The sequence below is a fragment of the Schistocerca nitens genome, chromosome 2, assembly GCF_023898315.1.
Source record: "Schistocerca nitens isolate TAMUIC-IGC-003100 chromosome 2, iqSchNite1.1, whole genome shotgun sequence".
NCBI classification, from domain to species: Eukaryota; Metazoa; Arthropoda; class Insecta; order Orthoptera; family Acrididae; genus Schistocerca; species Schistocerca nitens.
The window spans coordinates 956,998,920-957,019,181 of NC_064615.1; the positions used below are offsets into that span (position 1 = coordinate 956,998,920).

The following is a 20,262-nucleotide window of genomic DNA, read 5'->3' on the forward strand; positions in this document are numbered from 1 at the left end:
TTAGGTACGGACCTTTCTGTGGGCGAGTGGTTTTATATAATTGCTAAATATGGAGCTATTTTATCAGCATGCTCTGAGAGGAACCTGACTGGTATACAATCTGGACCCGAGGCCTTGCCTTTATTAAGTGATTTAAGCTGCTTTGTTACACCGAGGATATCTACTTCTATGTTTCTCATCTTGGCAGTTGTTCTTGAATGGAATTCAGAATATTTACTTCGTCGTTTTTGGTGAAGGAGTTTCGGAAAACCGTGTTTAATAACTTTGCTTTAGTGGCACTGTCATCAGTGACTTCACCGTTGTTATCCTGCAGTAAACGTATTGATTGCGTCTTGCCACTGTGTGCTTTATGTATAACCAGAATCTGTTTGGGTTTTCTGCCGGATCTCAAAGCATAATTTCGTTGTGGTAATCATTAAAAGCATCTCACATTGAAGTACGTGCTATATTTTGAACTTCTGCCAATCTTGGGGATTTTGCGTTATTTTAAATTTGGCATACTTTTTTCACTGCTACTGCAACAGCGATCTGACCTCTTGTGTACCATGGGAGATCAGTACCATCACGTACTAGTTTGTGGGGTATATATCTCCCTTAATTGCTGTCAGTACTATCTCTTTGAAACCATTCCAAAACTTTTCTACGCTAACATGGTCAGATCAGGAGTGAAGACTGTCTCTTAAAAAGACGTTAAGAGCATTTTTATCAACTTTTTTTAAATAGATATACTTTGCGTTTCTTTTTGATGGTTGTAGGTGTTATGGTATTCAGCCTAGCAGCAACTGCCTTGAGGTCGCTAATCCCTGTATTCGTCACAGCACTCACTACTTGTCCAGGATTATTTGTTGCTAAAACTTGCGGTAGCGTTCTCGCTTCCCGCGCCCGGGTTCCCATGTTCGATTCCCGGCGGGGTCAGGGATTTTCTCTGCCTCGTGATGACTGGGTGTTGTGTGCTGTCCTTGGGTTAGTTAGGTTTAAGTAGTTCTAAGTTCTAGGGGACTGATGACCATTGATGTTAAGTCCCATAGTGCTCAGAACCATTGTTGCTAAAAGGTCAAGTATGCTTTCGCAACCATTTACGCTTCGAGTGGGCTCATGAACTAATTTTTCAAAATAATTTTCTGAGAAAGCATTCAGTACAATTTCGGATGATGTTTTATGTCTGCCGCCGGCTTTAAACGTATAATTTTTCCAGAATATCGAGGGTAGATTGAAGTCACCACCGACTATAATTGTATGAGCGGGGTACTTATTTGGATTGAGACTCAATTTTCTTTGAACTGTTCAGCAACTATGTCTTCTGAGTCGGGGGGTCGGTAAAACGATCCAAGTAATAGTTTAGTCCGATTGTCAAAAAATGGTTCAAATGGCTCTGAGCACTATGAGGTCATCAGTCCCCTAGAACTTAGAACTACTTAAACCTAACTAACCTAAGAACATCACACACATCCATGCCCGAGGCAGGATTCGAACCTGCGACCGTAGCGGTCGCGCGGTTCCAGACTGTACAGCCTAGAACCGCTCGGCCACCCCGGACGGCAGTCCGATTGTCAGGTCTAACCTCTACCCATACTATTTCAAATGAACTATCTACTTCAATTTCGCTACAAGGCAAAACACTCTGACTGCAATAAATACTCCACCTCCAACTGTATTTAATGTATCCTTTGTGAACACTGTTAGATCGTTTGAAAAAATTTCGGCTGCACTTATTTCTGGCTTTAGCCAGCTCTCTGTACCTGCAACTATTTGAGCTTCAGTGCTTTCTATTACGGCTTGGAGCTCTGGTTCTTTCCCAACACAGCTACGACAATTTACAACTACGATACCAATCGTTTCTGCAACTACCTTACTGTGTTTTACCTGCCCAGTTTCTGACGGACGCCTCTTCTGTGGTTCCCTGAGACCCTCTAAGTCATAAGATGACAAAAATAAAGAAGCACAATTTGACTTAAAATGAACTAAATTCCGTGCGAACGGACCTTGGAAGGCCCAACGGTACCGACCGGCCGCCTTGTCATCCTCATCCCACAGGCGTCATTGGACGCGGATATGGAGGAGCATGTGGTCAGCACACTACTCTCCCGGCCGTATGTCAGTTTCCGAGACCAGAGGCGCTACTTCTCAATCAAGTAGCTCCTCAGTTTGCCTCACAAGGGCTGAGTGAACCCCACTTGCCAACAGCGGTCGGCAGACCGGATGGTCACCCATCTATGTGCTAGCCCAACCCGCCCGCACTTAACTTCCGTGATCTGACGGGGACCAGTGTTACCATTGTGGGAACCCGTTGGCACAATTCCACTTGATAAATGAAAGAAACTTAGAAAAAATAAATAAATAAAAAACTTACAAAAGATTCACTTTGAATAGTATAGTTTCTTCTCACGGTCATATTGCATAACACATTGTTTACGAAACAGTTCGCCCTCCTCGTAACTGGAGACACTTTTGAATGCAGTTAAGCAAGCGTCCTCCCAAATTGTCCAGATAAATCTGTGTCATATTGTTGTATTCCTCCACAGCGATCTCTTTGATGCCCTGTAAGGTCTTTGCTGTTGTAACGGGAGTATTGAAAACCGCTCGTTTTAGCATGACCCATGCACTCTCAGTGTGGTTCAGATCTGGAGGATTTGGAGACCACTCCGACCCACTCATTCTGTGCTCCACTAGGAAGGTGTTCACAAGATTGTAAGGATGAGGATGACCATTATTGTCTATAAGCGTGAATCCCGCTCCAATATGTTGACCAAATGGAGCCACATTGCGAACAAGGATGTCGTCCCTATACTTCACACCGGTCACCCTCCCACGTATTGGCAAAAGATGTGTCCTGCGGCCACGCATGACTCCATGCCAAAACATGACTGAACCTTCTTAACGGTGGCGGTCTGCGCTAGAGTTAGGATGTAAAAGTTGCCCTCGATCCCTCCGCACACGAGTATCATTATCGTCAGGGTGGAGAGTGAATTGGGTTTCATCAAAAAAAGAGCGTTGTGTCCCACTGCTGCCTCGTCCACAAAGAGCTGTTTCATGCCCACGTGACACGATCCCCTCTTCGCATCCGATTTAGAGTAGGAGCCTTGAGAGGACTTTCGGGACCTAATCCCTGATCATGGGGCCTATTCCGTATCGTTTGTGTTGACAATTTCACTCGTATGGCTGTTTGGAACTGCTGCTGTAGCATCGTGTTGAGGCTTTCTGATCGCCATTATAGGCAGATATCAAACCTGCACACCTATTGTTTTTCTTCCACAGCCACTTCTGTGATGCTCTTCAACTGATCCTGTGGCCAGATACTTCTTCCAGTTTCTAGAGAGATCACTTTGACTCACAGCGGCGTCCACCTGTGCCATTCCCTGCTTCACTGAAGTGACTGTACTGAGCCTATGACCGTTCGTTATTGTTTTCCGAACCATCCTGAAGCAACAGAATTCTCGTAATGACACACTTTACTGCAATGTTTAGATGTGACACGTTTGCCGTAGACTGCCTATACTGCCCCCTCACGGTAGAAACATGGGACTGTTTCCGCTGGAATAACTTCATAAATAAACTAATGTACTGATATCACAACGTATTTCTGGATCACGTCGTAAAATACACGTATCAAAGTTTCGGCAATATGCAACTTTTATTTTGATCACTGTTGTAGAAGCCAATCTCTGGGAAGATCAGTTTGGGTTCCGGAAAGTTATAGCAACACGTGAGATGAGTTATCCTAGAAGACAGTTCAAGAAAGGTAAACCACACTTGCAAATTGGTAGATTAAGACAGACATTTTGACAAGAATGCACCATTTACAATACAGACGGTAGCACAGATAAGCACGAGGAGAAAAAGGTTGTCTACAAACCGTACAGAAACCAGACTGCCGTTTTGTAAGTCAGACGATATGAAGTAGCAACGGTGGTTGAAAAAGGGAGTGAGATATATTTGTAACAAATCCCTGACGTCACTTTGAGCAACCGGTGAGAAAAACCAAGGAGAAGTTTGGACACCGAATTAATATTCAGGCAGGAGAAATTATATGTTGCAGACGACATTGTCAGAGATGGCGTAGTGCTTGTAATAACAGTGGTACGGAACGGACATTGTCTTGAAAAGAAGTTATAATATGTAAGCAAAAGTAAAATGAGGTTAATGGAATGTATTGGAAGTAAATCAGCGATGATGAGGGAATTATATTAGGGAATGGGACACTAAGAGTATATATGAGTTTTTCTAGTCATGTGGCAAAATATCTCATGATGGTAGATGTAGAGGAGATATACTGTAAAATGCCGACTGACAATCGCCGGAAAAAAACATTTCTGGAAAACCGAAATTTTTCAACATCAAACATAAATTTGATTGTTAGAAAGTATATTTTGAAAACATTTGTAGTATAGCGCTGTGAGGAAGTGAAAGACCGTATGGCATTTATTGACCGGGATATCCCTTTCGGGATTCGGCCGTCGTATTGCAAGTCTTTTTAATTGACGCCACTTCGGCGACTTGTGTCTCATTGATGATCAAAGACACACAACACCCAGTCTCTCACCGGGAATCGAACCTGCCCCCCCCCCCCCCTGGCGTGGTAGGCAGTAACGCTACCGCTGAGCTACGGAGTCGGACGTTGTGAGGAAGTAAAATGTGGATGAAAAACAGTAGAACAAGAAGAGAATAGAAGCTCCTGAAATGTGTTGCTGCAGAAGAATGCTGAATATCATACGGATAGAACAAATAACTTCAGGAGGTACTGAATGGAAATGGGGAGAAAAGAAGTCTGAGGCGCAATTTGACCAAATGAACAGATACTTTGATAGAACATATTCTCAGACATCAAGGAATTGTCAGTTTCGGTGTGGAATTAAGTGTGAATGGTAATAATTGTAGACGGAGACCAAGGCTTGAATATAGCAAGAAGATTCAAATGAATGTCGGTTGCAGTAGTTTCGCAGAGATACACAGGCTTATTCATATAAACTCTCGTTCAGAGTTGCATCAGACAACAACATGTGTAACAAGTCGCACAACTTTAACTTCGGAATTTTTTTTTCATCAGTGGTCTGGATTGATTGATGGGAACTGCTATGATTTCCTTCTTGTTCCAACCTCTTAATCTCTGAGTACCACTTACACACATTGTCTTCTATTATTCGTTGTATATATTCCAGTCACTGGTTTAAACTGCAAATTTTACCATATACTGTTGTTTCTAGTACCGTATAAGTTGTTCCCCGCTGTCTTGCCACATGACCAACCGACCCATCCGTACTTCTAATTTAATTTTTCTTCACATTCCTCTTCTCGCGAGTTCTGCGTAAAACCACCAAATTTTCCACATACTTCTTTAATACAACGCCTCAAACATTTCATTTGCCTTCTGGTTTTCCAACATTTCATGATTAAATTCCGCATCATATTGCGCCCCAGATGTACATTCTCAGAAATTCTGTTCTCAATTTGTAAGATATATTTGATTCTGGTCGGCATCTTTAGACGACAAATGTTCGTCTGTGCTAGTTTAGTTCTTATCTCCTCGTTGCTTCTTTGAAGGTAACAGAATTTTTTAATTTGGTGCACTACAAGCCCCATTTTCGATATTAATATTGTTACCTATCTCAATCCATGTGCTCCTTAATACTTCTGTATTATTTTGATTTACTTTCAACGTATATCCTGTTCTCAACAGATTATAAATTCCATTCAAAGGTCTTGTAATGCTTGCTCGCTTTCACACTGCATAAGAAGTTTTGTTTGGCGAATAATTTTTATATCTCACTTCAAATTACAGCATTTTATACTCCTCTAAAAATAGCCTATTATTCTTAGAAACATTTTCTTGATCGATGGTCATTTTAGAACTTCACTGTTCGCACTGATTATTTGTCATACACGATTTACTGCAATGAAGTCTAAAAAGTGAAAGGCGGTTGGAGTATGTATGTAAAAGCACCAAAAAACTGACACTTCTAAACTGACCATGCGCAAAAATCTCTACAGTTGGCTCAAAAGGAACAATAACGATAATATATAGAATTCTTTCTTTTGGAAATATGTCTTTTTGTACATACCCTTGATGGATTATACCTAAGCGTATTCAGTAGCTAAGCTCATCGCAATTCCATTGTTTTCTAATTCTCTACGGAACAAGTCTAAGTAACATAAGTTTGTGAACCGTGAGGTTAAATCAGAGTAGTTCGGTGGGAGCATATCAAACACCTGTTTCACTCGGTGTCGTGAACCATAGAAACTTTTAATTAAAGTGTCTTCGTATATATCTGATTTGACTGGGACGTTGTTTCACATTTTATATAACTTTTTAATATTTCTACAGATCATATTCACCTGTTAACATCATTCATTTGTGTTGTTTAATGTTGTGATGGGAGGACACGCCTGCGAGTGAGTACAACCTTTTCGGAGCGAATGAACCATGAAACAGGCAGTAGCCGCCAACATCACGGAACGGCCTTATGCAGTGTGCAGAGTACTGCCAGAAACATCGATCATTCGATGCAATGCGCTGTACGAAATTTGCTCCCTCGCCAGCCAGACTTTGATCAGATTGGACGGCTCAGCGGCAGCAGCGAAAGTCCAACTAATGGCCCGTGGCACAGCTTTCCGCTCTAGGCTGGCGTGCGATCTGGTCAGGGACTTTCAAACGCCTGCCTGGGTCATAGAGGTACGGACACGGAACACTGCACTTACTTGTTCTCTCTCTCTCATTTCTCTCCGCTAAGGCGAGGGCCTTTTGTGATAGAATATTGTTATCACAGTCCCGTCGATAGTGTCTCGGCAATAATGCTGAGAATAAGCTCGTATCAGCAGAATGGCGTCTGATTGTCTGCAAAGCCCTGTGGGAACTCTGGACCTTACGGAACCTACATTTCGTAACCGTTCACTCTGTTACATAATCGTATGCGAACGGTCGTGTGGTGGATTCTCAAACTACCAACCCTCAGTATTTCTTTTCTCTTACACTAGCCGCCACTTTCACCACCAGTGATAATTTGTTCATATGAAGTACGTTGCAGATAGTGAAGCGAGACGAAAATTTTATTGTGGTAGCGGACTGGAATTCCATAGTATGAAATGGAACAAAATGGAAAGTAGTAAGAGAACGTGGCTGGGTGAAAGGAATAAGGAGAGAGGAACGAAACCGGAAGTTGCCCAATAGGGTTTTGCACAGATGACAATTTAATAATTGCTAATACTTTGTTGGTCAGCTTACGTAGCTCCTTGGTCAGCGTGTTTGGCTACTATGCGGATGACCCGGGTTTCATTCCCGGTACTGCTGGGGATTTTTCCATGGCAGGAGGGTTGGTATGGGAAGGAGTCAGCGTCGTGGGAATGACTGAGGAGCTCCTTGAATGAGAAGTAGCGGCTCCGACGTCAAGAAAGCCGCCAATACCTGGGAGAACCGTGTGCTGACCTCGTCCACTCTACATCACATCCCATGACGCAACTGGCAATGGATGACACGGCTGTCGGTCGGGTCCCATTGGTCCATGAAGGCCAGGATAAGGGTCTTTTCTTTGCTAATGCATTGTTTAAAATTTGTGAAAGAAAGTTGTATAGGAGGAAGAGGTGGTTGTTGTTGTGGTCTGAAGTCCTAAGACTTGTTTGGTGTGGCTCTCCTCACTGCTCTATCCTGTACAAGTCTCTTCATCTTCGAATAACTTCTGCAACCTAAATCATTCTGAATCTGCTTACTGTGTTCATCTCTTAGTCTCCCTTTACAATTTTTAGCTCCCACACTTTCCTCCAGTACTAAACTGGTGATCCCTTGATCTCTCAGAATGTGTCCTAACAATCGACACCTTCTTCTAGTCAGATTGTGCCACAAATTCCTCTTCTCCCCAGTTCTGTTCTGTACCTTCTTATTAGTTACGTGATCCACCCCTTTAATTTTCAGCATACTTCTGTAGCACGACATTTCAAAACCTTCTACTCTCTTCTTGTCTAGATTCTTAAGTGTCCATGTTTCACTTCCACACATGGCTACACTCCAGACAAACACCTTCAGAACGGAATTCCTAACACTTACTCGACGTCAACAAATTTCTATTTTTCAGAAATGCTTTTCATGCTATTGCCAGTCTAAGTTTTATATGCCGTCGTCAACTATTTTGCTGCCCAGACACTAAAACTCATCTACTACTTTAAGTGTCTCGTTTCCTAACCTAATTCCCTCAGCATCACCTGATTTAATTCGACTACATTCCATTATGTTTTGTTTTTGTTGATGTTCATCTTATATCCTCCTTTCAAGACACTGTCAGTTCCGTTCAACTCTCTCCCAAGTCCTTTGCTTTCTCTGACAGAATTAAAGTGCCATCGGCAGTCCCTAAAGTTTTTATTTCTTTTCCCTGAACTTCTACTCCAAATATTTCTTTGGTGATAGGCTACAGCTCTGTCTCACTCACTCTGAACGACTGCTTCCCTTTCATGCCCCTCGACTCTTATAACTGCCTCCTGGTTTCTGTACAAATTGTAAATAACCTTTCGTCTCCTGTATTTTACCTCTACTACCTTCAGAATTTCAAAGAGAGTGTTCCAGTGAACTTTGTTAAAAGCTTTTTCTGAGTCTACAAATGCTATAAACTTAGATTTGCCTTTCCTTAAGCTATCCTTTAAGATAAGTCGTAGGTTCGGTATGGCAAGTAATAACGCTGACGCAGAATTTGAAGCTTTTAAGTATTTGATCTTATTTAGTATTATTTAGACATTGTTATGCTTCTTTGTAATAATATCATTCTGCGTTCAGCGCTCCCGTCTTTTGCGACTTTCTAGTACAGGGGTCCCGACAAGAGAGTGAGAGAGAGAGTGAGAGATCAGCATTTTAAAAGAAGCGCCAAGCTCTTGTTGGTACCAGTAATATACTCTCCTACATACATACCTACTTCCAAGGCAGATACGTATTTCATATTAATGATTTCAATTTTTGTATCACGCGAACCATGCAGAAGCAGTAAGTAAGTGTGTAGTGCCAGGAATTCGCGATGAGAGCGCAGCCTGTTCCCCTCCTCCCTCCCCCCCCCCGTCCACACATACACATACACATACACACACACACACACACACACACACACTCACACGGTCACTCTTACCCGAACCATCCCTATGTTTGGTGCAGATAGGCGGAGATTCCTTTGTCTGCTACTATCTCCCTTGAAACTTAGCGTGTGGAGAACAGGTTGTAGTGTCCGATAACGACTAACGACCGCATTTATATTTATTGTAATTTTATTCGTGTTAAACTTTCAGCTAAAAAACTGAAGTAGTAATTAGAATGATAAGCGAAAATGCACAAAAGTAGTAAACATCTTTATTTTTTGAAAATCGCAGAATTTGGGTACCGTCTGTTGAATCGTAAGCCTTCCTAACAATTATAAACAAAGACTTTTTCCATAACTTTTCCAAAATTTACCATTGGTATCAACTGAATTTCATTTCTTATTGCTATTTTCAGATCATCTTAGTTGTTGGTTTATTGACATATACTTTAGACTAAACCCCACAACAAATATCTGGGAGGCCAATGTATGTCACCAAATCTCGAAATACTTGATCACATTGCAAATGTCTTTTGCAATAATTTCCTTGTCTAAAGATTTTCATGGCTTGTTGAAACGTCTTGCTGAAAGAAAATGTTCCCATGTTAGGGGTTCCGACTCTATAGCTCAGAAATTAAATATTCTCTAGACATCTGTTTGTAACGGTCGCCATTAACAATTAAAGTAATACTATTTTCGTTTCAAAAATCTATGAGCCTGTTATCCTTGGTCTTCATACTGCGCACCATACGGTAACATCTATGAAATGTAAAGGTCGTTCACGAATCTCACGTGGGATTTGTCCAGACCATGATCAAACATTCTGTTTATTCACGTAACTGGATAAAAGGAAATGTGAATATAGGTGGGCTCCTACAGAGGAGATAACAGCAAACAGCCACTTTTTATAATGCTATTCATTATTTAAATACGGCCGTTACCGGTTTCGAACCGACAGGTTCATCATCAGATGGCTCGTTCACGTTAAGATACATTTTACATTAGCTTTCACTTTTTGTTTTCCCAAATGATAAAATTTCATTGGGTTGCGGTACCGTTGAAAAATGCGCGCCCTTGCATTCCAGTGTTGAATGTTTGTGTTCATGCAGCAGCGAAGACTATATGAAGCACTTCCATATATGCGGTGAGTGGTGCTTTAGATTATGTACATGTATACACACAATCTAAAGCACCACTCACCGCATATGTGGTGAATCTTCATCGTGTGTTAATGGTGCTTTACATTATGTGTATACATATATAAGGGGCGTTCGAAGAGAAACGATCCGGAGGCATAATTACAGAAACCAAGACCTGTATCTTAGAAGTATTGACCCTAGCTGCTGAGACACTTGTCCCATTGACACACAAGGTGGTGAACGGCTGTCTCATGAAGTTCCCGGGGCTGCGATGTTAACCAGTTCCGCACGTACAGCTAGACGTCGCCGTCCACACGAGTGCAGGAAAGGTTATGCTGACATTCTTCTTTCAGCAAGATGGGCCCCTTCCGATTCACTTCCTGCAGCACGGGATAACAGTGAGTGCCCAGCGTTACTCGCAAACCTTACCACCCTTCGCCTAGCGATCAAATCAAAACGACCAGGCAATCTCACCCGTGGGGTCATTGTGCTCCACGACAATGTAAATCCTCATATCGCCAACACAGTCGCGGCACTCTTGCATAAATTCAAATGGGAGGTTCTCGGCCACCCTCCATACAGCCCGGACCTCTCTATCTATGATTACGCCATTTTTGGTCCCCTTAAAAAGGCTCTGAGGGACAAACGATTCAACTCGGACGACGACATCCAACTGTACCTATGGAACTGGTTAACACTGCAGGCCCGAGAACTTTGTGAGACAGCCATTCACCGCCTTGTGTCACAGTGGGACAAATGTCTCAACAGCCATGGTCAGTACTTCTAATATACAGATAAGGGTTTCTGTACTTACGTCTCCGGCTTATTGCAGTAGTGTAAACTAGGCTTTACGTTCATGCGTTTGACGAAAACAGGAAAGCCGTCTGATGATCAGCCGTATAAATTCGAAACCAGCACCGTTACCTTTTGTATAAAGTAACCTAAAGCCAATTTGTGGCTGGTTGCTGTACACCGTCAGCAGTTTTCGTATAACAGCCACGGTCACCAATCATCTCTTTATTTGACATTGCAGCAGGAATATTTATAACATGAACAGAGAGAGGCCATTAGCAACGTACAGGGGTTTGTGTTCATATTCCGTTAGAAAGGTATATAATAAAATTTTAAACAATAACACGCACACAGCTTGCACTAAGACAGAAAATTGAATCTGCCTCTATGCTGAGCACACATTACAGGAACGACTAATAATATTCATAAATTATCTAGGGAACACAAAGGCAACAGAAAGAAATAAGCGTAGAGTAAAGGCAAGTTTATCAACATGACTACCGACTAACGCATCTTAACAACACTGGGATTAAAGGAAACAGAAAACACACAAATGGTAACCACTCGGCACGACAGGTAACTACAAATAGCTTCACGTAGAGCTTACACACAAAGATGGTCACAAACTGTCTGTCTGTTAAGAACCCTTTTTCTCAGGAACAGATAGACGAATCAAGTCCATATGGCACATATAGTCCACCCTGTCTGTACTGTATGTAGCTGTGACACAACACACTCAGTACCAAGGTCGTCTCCACCAAATTCGAGTGTCACATTTCTCAGGCATGTAATTCACAGATCAGTAATGCAGACTCTCTAAGTGCTACTCAGATCCGGCAATTGTTCGCGGCGGCCATGTGTCATATAACTGCCAGGAGCTGCTGTTGAATGGCCGTCCTCCTGTTAACAATCGACAACAACTGAGGCCGAGTTGATTCTGTGCGGCGTTAAGTCAACGCGATGGACCACGTGCGTAGGCTGTTACTAATCGCGCTTTCGACACGTATCGGAGGCGTACATGGCTCAAAATTCGTACCACAGAACATACAGTGTAGTTGTGGTCATTAATTAATTAACTGCCATTCTGTAATAATATGGTCGTTAACATTACTTATACAGGGTTGACGGAAAGTTTGTCCCTTTCTTGTGTTCCGTGCCTCAATCTATGAAAACGCAGCCCTTATAGGATCGCTCCTTTTTTCGTCTGTCTGTCTGTGTATCTGCCTGTCTGTTAAGAACACTTTTTCGCAGGAACAGACCGACGGATCGAGTTCAAATTTACGTCACGTATTACGTATTTACGTCTGTTGTCCATTGTAGGTGTAAAGATTTTAAGCTTCTAAGTCACTTCAGTCAAAAAGATACGACCATTTATATCACATATTTTTATACTCGAAACTCACTCATCAAAAGATGTGGGGTGCTTCGCCGGCCGAAGTGGCCGTGCGGTTAAAGGCGCTGCAGTCTGGAACCGCAAGACCGCTACGGTTGCGGGTTCGAATCCTGCCTCGGGCATGGATGTTTGTGATGTCCTTAGGTTAGTTAGGTTTAACTAGTTCTAAGTTCTAGGGGACTAATGACCTCAGCAGTTGAGTCCCATAGTGCTCAGAGCCATTTGAACCATTTGTGGGGTGCTTCCTGTTGACCTAGAATCATGAAATTTGGCAATATGCAAGGTTTCACAGTACACGTTCAGGACAACATCCGAAAATATCATAGGACTTTTTTTCTCATTGTTTACCCATATGTCTATCTGACCGTATTTGAAAACGTCTTTTTCTCTGGGACAGGTTGGCGTATCGAGTTCAGATTTATGTCGCATCTTTAAGTTATGGTTGTTTGGCGGTGTAAAAGTTTTAAGCTACTAAGCCATAAGCAACCAAAATATTCGGTCATTTATCCCACAAATTTTGATATCAGCAAATTCACTCACAAAAACCTGTATGATTCTTCCCGTTGACCTGCAATCAAAAAATTCGGCAGGAAGATAGGATTCATAGCACAAGTAAAGTAAAAAAAAATCTTTAACTTGTTGAATTGTTGATATGACACAAAAAATATCTTTTGCAGTTTGAACAATTATTGCATTCATCATCCGTCAAATCATAATAGACGAACATTATTGGACGTGGACATAAAATATAAGTTGCAGTCATGTTTTAGTAAGTAAATAAAAATGTTTTATTTCATCTTCTCTCTCTACGTGCATAAGCTGAAGTCCCCTCCTCACTTCCTTTTGTATGTCCAGGCTAGTCTGAGGAACTACTGTAGAGATTTTGATACGGTCTTGGAATTCCCGGGACCAGTATCCCGCCAGGATCTATACTGATAACAGGCAAAAATCATTGCGATTCTCGATTCCCATACAGATAGTTAAATTTTCACGGAACCCTCAGTGGACGAGTCCTACTAGCAGTTGCCCTTTTTTTTTTTTTTTGTAAACAAAGCCACCAACGTTTGATTTTACTACCACTTTGGCTGTATGAACTTTATGCCATTGTGTTTTACTTGATGAATAATAATGAACACATTCCGACAGTTGATTGTCTGCTATTGGTAAATGTTGTTGTTGTGGCGCAGTTCTTTTTAGAAGATTATTTTTATATGTTTAACACACTTGTACCTGAGAAGTTAACGAAAATTTATCGTTAAATAGTTTCGTTGGGTACTCTCATGTATTTATCCAATGGAAGAACAGAAAAAATTAATGTCACCTCTAAATTTTAATTAAGGAGATAAAAAAAGACATTGTTGTAAAAGATTAAGTTTCTTCAATTTAATGGATTTACACACTGCTTATTTAAATTAATTTTTAAGGTTGTCTTTTTGCTGCTGTGTGGTTATTTGTGTTTTTCGTCTATTTTAAGGCTGCAATTAAAAACAGGACCAAAACGAGAACATCTTCGTTTTAAGATTCAAGGCCACCCTGCCACTAGAGTTTATAATACAGAAATTGCTCAAACACTCAACGTTGATTCAACAACCGTCAGAATTTGGATACATAGAGGTGACTGTAATGTTAGAAACAGGAACAGAGTTAGACGACCAACAATAGTCCAACAAAACATTAAATAAAATTAGGCAAATGGTAAAGGACATGGCGTTGGTAGTCGAGCAGTTGACTGACAGTAAAACAGCAGACTATCCGTTGGACAACTGTAACAGATAGACAAAACATACTTACGTAGTAAAATGGCACACCCACAGCCGTCCTTTCGATATTATTTATCATTGGACGACCAGTTTCGGAGATTCAATACACCACGTACAAGCCTCAACTGACGCTGAGGGGCTTAACTCCAATAGTTTACGATTCCATCACGGGCCAACATCTATGAACTGGTTTCCGTAGACTATAACAAAGATGCTGTGTCTCCTACCATCAACTATTTGGTAGCTGATAATTGTAGTTAGCCCCCTCAGCGTCAGTTAAGGCCTGAGGATGGCGTATTGAATCACCGAAACTGGTAGCCATATAATAAATAACATCGAAAGGACGACTGTGGATGTTCCATTTACTTACATAAGTGAACGGCCGAAGTCCCTCAAACATTGTCAGAAAGATGGGCATAAAAAAACACACTTACGTCCGATCAACAAAACCCATGCTGTCAGAAAAAAAATTGTTGATCATCAGGCATTTTGAGAAAGAAGAATGTCTGATGGTTCCAGCGATGCCAACCCTGAAGGAAAGAGCCAAAGGATGGGCATTTTGTTTAAAGATATAGGTCTAGGCAGAGTCAAACAATCAAAATGCCTAATCCTATACATGATCCAGAGAAAATTTCAACAGTCCACAAACGAAAACAAGATAATATTCACTGCTGGCAGTCCTGAGACTGCACGCGGCTGATGCAAAAAAGACCGTCAGTGTTGATCGTTGTCAGGAAAGGATTGCTCCCGTCTTATGTTGAAGCACTCCAGAATGGTCTTTCCCCAAAGCCAGACAACGCTCTTCTTATGGAAGACGTAACAACAGCTAACACACCCAAATAACAGTGCTTCGGAAGAGAACATTCGCTGATGCTTGGAATGACTGGCCTGGAAGCAGACCAGACCAAAATCCTATAGCGCACTCTATGGACCAGACTCTAGGATGCAAGCTAGACGCAGTGCAAATACTGAAAAAATGGACAAATGACTGCCCAGATCATGAATTCAAATATGGTAATTTGTTTGTTATTTTTTTTTACAAAAAAATTGTGTCATAAAAATATTAGAATAAGAAGGAACTTTATGTCCACCCTGTAGTAACAGTAACAGTGTTATTTTGCTGTAGCTACTTCGTTATTGTTCAACTTAACGTAACTGTAGAAAATACAACTTATGGTAGGTATGCTGTGTAACAGTCCATAACGCAGACAAATGGTGTTGCAGCGGCATGGCAGGAGCGCGAGCAGAACGTGAGCTCGCTGTACGACGAGCTGTTCCGGTGCTTCCGCTGCGCCCCCGGCTGCGCCACCTGCCGCGACCTTTCGCCCTGCCTCGCGCCCTACAACTGGCCCTTCAGGTGAGACGCCACTGCTATGCCTTCACTACCCGTCTGCTGCTTCAGTGACGATTACTCTTTCCTTCATGTAACCGTAGGGCCAGTGTACCGGGTGATCAAAAAGTCAGTACAAATTTGAAACTGAATAAATCAGGGAATAATGTAGATAGAGAGGTACAACTTGACACACATGCTTGGAATGACATCGGATTTTATTAGAACCGAAAAAAATACAAAATTTCAAAAACTGTCCGACAGATGGCGCTTCATCTGATCAGAATAGCAATAACTAGCATAACAAAGTAAGACAAAGCACAGATTATGTTCTTTACAGGAAATGCTCAATATGTCCACCATCATTCCTCAACAATAGCTGTAGTCGAGGAATAATGTTGTGAACAGGACTGTAAAGCACGTCCGGAGCTATGGTGAGGCACTGGCGTCGGATGTTGTCCTTCAGCATCCCTAGACATGTCGGTCGATCACGATACACCCCAAAGCCAATAATCGCGCGGACTGAGGTATGGGGACCTGGGACGCCAAGCATGACGAAAGTGGCGGCTGAGCACACGATCATCACCAAACGACGCGCGCAAGAGATCTTTCACGCGTCTAGCAAAATGGGGTGGAGCGCCATCCTGCATATACATCGTACGTTCCAGCAGGCTGGGGATGATGCGATTGTGTAACATATCGGCGTACCTCTCACCCGTCACCGTAGCAGTTACAAAACCAGAATCACGCATTTCCTCGAAGAAAAAAGGCCCGATAACGGTAGATGTGGTAAATCCAACCCATACCGTGACTTTCTCGTCGTGCAATGGAGTTTCCACGACAGTTCTAGGATTTTCGGTAGCCCAAATTCGCAGTTGTGGGCGTTGACAGATCCTCGGAGCGTGAAATGAGCTTCGTCGGTCCACAACACGTTACTCAACCAATCGTCATCTTCCGTCATCTTTTGAAACGCCCACACCTCAAATGCCCTCCGCTTCACTAAATTGCCAGGTAACAGTTCATGATGCCGATGGATTTTGTACGGATAGCATTGGAGGGTACGCCTAAGTGCCAACCAAACAGTAGTGTACGTAATGCCGGTTCGACGTGCGACTGCACGAGCGCTGACTTCCCCGTGCATAGATGAACCCGCTACAGTCTCCATTTCTTCCTCAACTGTCTCAGTAGCATTACGCCTTGTGCTTGGTCGGCCACTACGGGGTCTATCGTCTAAACAACCCGTGGCTTCGAACTTCGAAATCATTCTCGCGACAGCTGCATTTGTCAACGGGCCTTTACCCGTTCGAATCCCCTTCCTGTGGCGATAGGATCGTAACGCTGAACTAGCACATTCCCCATTCTGATAATACAGCTTCACTAAAAGCGCCTTTTCAGGTGACGTCGACATGCTGCGACTGCTGGCGCATCTGATTCTGTATCTCATTACAGCTCCTTTTATACACGATTGCCATGCGCAGTCATTGACGTTTTGCTGTCCAGCGCCATGTGTCGGACATTTTGTGAACTCTTTTTTTTTTAGTTCTAATACAACCCCATGTCATTTCAAGCATGTGTGTCAATTTTTACCTCTCTATCTACATTATTCCTTGGTTTATTAAGTTTTCAAATTTATACTGACTTTTTGGTCACCCGGTATACTGGTTTAGAGTACGGGTGGGCAACCGGCGGCCGACGGGTCGGGTCCGGCTCGCAGTTCGTTTAAATACGGCCCTCGGAAAAACATTCAGGGAAGACAGAGCATGGACGCGTTAGAATATTGCAGCTGTTGATACTAAAGGTAATTTTTAATGAACTGGACGGAACCAATTACGTTTGTAGACATTTATTCTTCCATGCTGATATTTCAATATGCCCGGCATTCTGTTTTCGGTGTTTACATTTTGAGCATTGTTTCTTCACTAACGGCGTTATAGAATTTCGCATCGTAAGTCTTAAGACAGTTGTTGTAAAACGTCATTGTTCACGATGCTTAAATAAATATAAACATATCAATATGGGATGAACATGAAATGAATATTCTTTCAAAACCGGCAGATTTGAAGCATAATTCGTTGGCATGGCGTGTCGTGAAGGGGTGCCATTCAGATGGGTACATTACTACACGAACTCTATAGTTATGACTTCATACACTATGAGCGCTGCTGTCCCGTCACGTGACGAGGCGGCCCACGAACTTAATTATGTGAATCAGGCCTGCAAGTCACGAAAGGTTGCTCGTGTCTGGTTAGAGCTACTAGAAGTACTTACAGATCAAATGAAGTAGTATTTGTGCAAAATTTTTCACTCAATATCGCGTTTCCTTTCGTCTCCACATCTGTCTCACGGTGTTGTTATTATATAGCCAAAAAGTTACATTTTTCGCCAAATAAAATTTAATCACAGATATAATCTAACAGAACCACTGCAAACAGGAGACTGAATAAATAATGTATATACATATCCTGTGTTATAGTGGCTCAGTGACACGAATTATGTTTCCGATACATTTAATAACGAAAGGAACTGATTAAATTATTTCTTTATGTTGCCCGTTTAACTATTGTAAATTTCTGTGTAACAGCAAAATGAAAATGAAATATAGCTTTCTAAATTGTGGGAATATCCACAGAAAAAGGCACTTACAAATTGTCTACACATTGTAATAGTATTGGTTAAAAACAGTCTTGGTTGCAATTTTAGTTTTTATTTTTCAACGACGCATTTCGCCTTATTTAGGCATCTTCAAGCTATCTACATAGAAAACAGGGAACAAATACATCTATTTAAGAATCGCGATCACGTTGTGCAGACTTGTATAACCTATAAGCATGTATAAACAGATCACCTATTGAAAGAGCAAATACCTTAGTTTGGTATTTCTTAGAAGAATCCTTCAGTCAGTGTAGCCAAAGGGCATCGTCAAATATATCAAGCCAACATCGCCTTCGTTAAACTCAGTAAAAACTAGAAATATAAAATAGTAAAATCACAACCTTTTGTAGATGGACGCGACAGGAACGAAGATTTGCATGACGCGTTCCCGTTCACAGGAGCGAGTAACAGAGTAAGATGGAGGCTCTGGTAGTAAGCATAATGCATACATTGTAATGTTATGACTCTAACAATGGGATACATGACAGTATATTTACATGTTTTAATATGTACAGAATTTTAGTCTTATGGTTACATGATAACTTTTATTACTATAATGGGGCACCTGTGAAGAGTATCACAATTTACATAGCTATATTTCATTTTCATTATGCTATTGTATAGAAATTTATAACAGTTGAATGGCGCAACATACAGAAGTAATTTATTCAATTCCTACTGTTGTTAAATCAATTCAGAACATGTTTCTTGTCACTGACAAGGGGAGGCCGCCAATTGTGAAATTCAGATTCGATTCATACTGCGCATAATAAAAGCTCATGGCCAGAGGTGTAATGTGGCAAAGCACCAAGATGCACTTCTCAGCCGTTGTCGAGAAAATCGACAGTTAAAAGAAACCGTTGCGGTGAAATACTCTCTACGATTTGAGATTTTCTACAGCGTCGTGGCGCAGCGGTAAGCGCTGGGGTTCGTAATCGGAAGGTCGCCGGATCGAATCTCGCGCCATTTAAACTTTTTTTAGTATTTGTTTTGTTTTTTGTAATTCAAATATATATATATATATATATATATATATATATATATATATATATATATATATATATAATTCCCGGCAATCAGTTGCAACAATTATGCATATAATAAGTTGTTGAAAGTCGTTTGTCGTGGAAAAACTGGCGACTTCGAACATGATTATGTTTTCCGCAAACAAAGTTGTATTTCACAAATGTTATTAATTATCTTCATAATGTTTACACGTGTAGTTAACGGAAGACGTAGAAACGATATTCCGAAACGAATACGTATAGTGTAAGTCAAACGTTCGAATTAGAGACCCCACGATATATATATATAGGAAATCGTAAATCGTAGAGAGTATTTCACCGCAACGGTTTCTTTTAACTGTCGATTTTCTCGACAACGGCTGAGAAGTGCATCTTGGTGCTTTGCCACATTACACCTCTGGCCATGAGCTTTTATTATGAGCAGTATGAATCGAATCTGAATTTCACAATTGGCGGCCTCCCCTTGTGAGCCACAGTAACATAAGAAATGTACATACTTGCCTTAATCAGTCTCACTTTTTCAATGGTTCAATTGTGTAAAATCTGTAGTTTTGAGTATCTTTGCCAAAAAATGTAACTTCTCTGCTATGTAAAAAAAAACCTTACGTGACTATTGTACAGCGGGAAGAAACTATGATTTTAAGTGGCAAAATGTAGCACAAATACTGCTTCACTTGCTCTGTAAGTACCTATAATATCTTTAAACCACCTGCTATATCACATCTGTGGATGATCGCTCACTTATCAACAGTGCCAGTCACAATGTACCCTCTTGGCCGTCTCTCACATTACTGCACAAGATCATCAAAACATTCCACTAACGACAACCACGGAGAGGTCGCCTTCCACCAGACGATAATAATGAACGTATGGCATTGGTGGCCGGGACACCCCTCGCGGGGCGGTTCGGCCGCCGCTCCACAAGTTCTTTAACGCCACTACGGCGACTTGCGAGTGAATGAGGATGAAATGATAATGAAAGACAGACAACACCCAGTCATCTCGAGGCAGAGAAAATCCCTGACCCCGTCGGGAACCGAACCCGGGACCCCGTGCGTGGGAAGCGATAACGCTACCGGAAGACCACGAGCCGCGGACACATGACGATAATGATTATTCATCGAATCGCT

At 41.7% G+C, this 20,262-nt stretch overlaps 1 protein-coding gene across 1 annotated transcript in view; it reads left to right on the forward strand.

Annotated features, from left to right (window-relative positions):
* The window catches only part of LOC126237278 (probable G-protein coupled receptor CG31760), a 360,570-nt gene that overhangs the window by 123,159 nt on the left and 217,149 nt on the right, over positions 1-20,262 (forward strand). The window contains exon 4 of the mRNA XM_049947213.1: positions 15,350-15,482. Within this exon, the coding sequence (XP_049803170.1) occupies positions 15,350-15,482 (133 nt within the window). The remainder of the gene's footprint in view (positions 1-15,349; positions 15,483-20,262) is intronic.